Source organism: Puntigrus tetrazona, chromosome 14 (genome assembly GCF_018831695.1).
Source record: "Puntigrus tetrazona isolate hp1 chromosome 14, ASM1883169v1, whole genome shotgun sequence".
Taxonomy (NCBI): Eukaryota; Metazoa; Chordata; class Actinopteri; order Cypriniformes; family Cyprinidae; genus Puntigrus; species Puntigrus tetrazona.
Window position 1 is genome coordinate 3077936 of NC_056712.1, and position 2484 is coordinate 3080419.

The 2484-nt window shown below is 32.4% G+C and overlaps 2 protein-coding genes across 3 annotated transcripts in view; one reads left to right on the forward strand and one right to left on the reverse strand.

The window, feature by feature from the left end:
• LOC122357265 (LIM and calponin homology domains-containing protein 1-like) overlaps positions 1–2484 on the reverse strand; it is a 159733-nt gene that overhangs the window by 110953 nt on the left and 46296 nt on the right.
• LOC122357266 (LIM and calponin homology domains-containing protein 1-like) overlaps positions 1–2484 on the forward strand; it is a 9893-nt gene that overhangs the window by 907 nt on the left and 6502 nt on the right. For both annotated transcript variants that reach the window (XM_043256573.1, XM_043256574.1), the window contains exon 4: positions 159–181. In XM_043256573.1, the coding sequence (XP_043112508.1) occupies positions 159–181 (23 nt within the window). The remainder of the gene's footprint in view (positions 1–158; positions 182–2484) is intronic.

Consider the following 2484-nt stretch of genomic DNA (forward strand, 5'->3'; position numbering starts at 1 on the left):
GATCTTTTTTTTTTCATAATATATTTTCTTACATTTTGCACTTTATATTCCTGCTTACACACTTACACACATACTATATACACCATATTAATAAAATTAATAATTCAAAAATCAATGACAGTGCATGTTTTTTTAAAATGGGGTGTTTCATTTTCCAGATATGCCAGAAAAAAATGGAAATGTAAGTAAAGAAATAAAATCTATTCATTGCTCTCCTTTTTCTTGATCCTTAAGGCTTTTTGTATTTTTTTAATTTATTTTTTTGCTGTTTCTCATCTGGTATTTATATTTTTCTGAAATTCCTTTGAATTACTACTATTAAATTGATTGTACAAATCTTCCTGAATCATATGATGTGTTTTGTTATGCTAAAGGTGTAAAACCGTAAGGGTCAGTAAAGGTTTAGAAAGGTCTCATTCAGATTTTCTTATGTGACACTATGTTCTTCTGTAGAATCCACATGCGTGATTTCTAACAATTATTTGTAAAAGAAATTGCTTCCTTGACAAACCACCATTAAAATACTGCACTAACTATAATCCTGTATTCAGAGTCACTGTTATCATGGAAATATGAACTGGAATGGTGACTTTTTGGATGCAAATATTAGTTAATATGTTATATATGTTATGTTGAAACATTTTCATAACTTTTAGTGACTCCTAAGATTTGTTTATTCATTTCATCATAATATCTACGCAGTTTAAACTATTTTAAATAAGCAACCACACACAAGCACCACTTACATTTTTGGAAAATTTAAGTGCAATATTTCTTGTCATAATTAAACTAAATTGATCTAATGGAATAAATAAAAACAATAAAAACAATATTCTATACCAGATGCTAAAACAGCAGAAATTCCCCATTTGTTTCTTGTTATTTTACATTCATCTTCTCCAGTAGAACAAGTACTTCAGGGGTGGTAGATCAACTATCTATTCCCCTCCTCACTGTTTTTGGTATTGTCTGGTACATACTCGAATAGCACATGTGCGTGTTGGTACATAATATTGCGGATGGTACGGTTAGGTCCCTCCCCCAGTGCTGAATCTGGTGAAGCGGGGTGAACACTTTTCTTGGGACCCTGAGGAAGAGCGCAAGCGTCAGGAGAGGTGGCAACAAGAGCAGGAACGCATGCTACAGGTACAAATGGCTTGAATAACCAGAGCCCACTTCAGCCAACACTGGGAATCGGGAAAGCTTCAAGTGCACAACCTGAGCATGCTTAGGCTTCATAGATAATCCACACTGTAGACTAACCAATCCTGCCTGCTTTTTGGAGGATGCATGTTTTTAGATTTTAAAACCCACACTTGGCTGTTGCCTGTTTTTTAACATTTTGACCCATTTTTTGGTTTTATTTAGATTATCTAAATTATTTAGTTTTTCTGTGAGTTCAAACATCATTGGACCACATTACATTTAATGAATTAAATAAACCCAGTCCAGATTAACTGTACAAAACACAAAACTACCTGAAAACCTACATGCAATGTTCCTAGGACAAAAACAGTTTTAAATGCAAAAGCACAAAACGTGGTGACACCAAATCTTGATTTGATTTAGCTAATAGAAATTAAATGACAAAATTTATTTTTGACGTTATTTTGAAAGCATCCTCACAACAGCATGTTTACTCAAGTGCAATATTTTTTATATTGTAGTTTTGTAGAAAGGTTTCAAGTGTCCTCAAGATTTTGGTACAGTTCTTCTGGATTTAGTGTATCTCAGTTTTTTTCTGCATATTCTGCATAAGTACCATATTTTCTACTGACACACTGCGGCAAAGGAAAAATACTATTTGCACTGTAAAAAGCAATCAGTTGACTTTACTTAAAAAAAAAATTGAGTAAACCCATTGTCTTGAAATGATTAATTAAAGGAACTTTATACATAATAAAAAGAAAACAACATGACAATTCTGGGTTACATTTGCAAATACACAAATACATTAAATTGTGTTTACTTAAAAGTGTGAATCTACTTAACTTAAAACTAACAAGTTAACCTGAGTTAACTTAATTAAATTGAGGAAACCCATTGCCTTGAGAAAATTAAGTAACCTTTTGTACTTGTGTAGTTATAATCCACTTGACAATTTACAGACTGATTCGATGTAATCTTATTTTACTGATTTCTTTCACAATGAAGGCTACTAATACAATTGTCAAAAATACAAAACTGTTCAAAACAGCGCAGAAAATTTCCAGAAAAATTGTGTATGTACAGTATATATCACTTTATACAATACAGATTTACGGCGGTTTTAAATTGATAAACAGGAAAAGAAAGTGTCAATAATGCAAACAAAATTCAGTTATGCAGTGAAGCATGATATACCTGTGTATGTGTGTGTGGGGGAGGGGTATGTATGTGTATGTATTATGTATGTGTGTGTGTGTATATTGTGACGGGGTGAAGAAACACACAGCAAGGAGGGCTCAAATCAAAAACCCCAGAGGGTGGTTTTATTAACAAAAA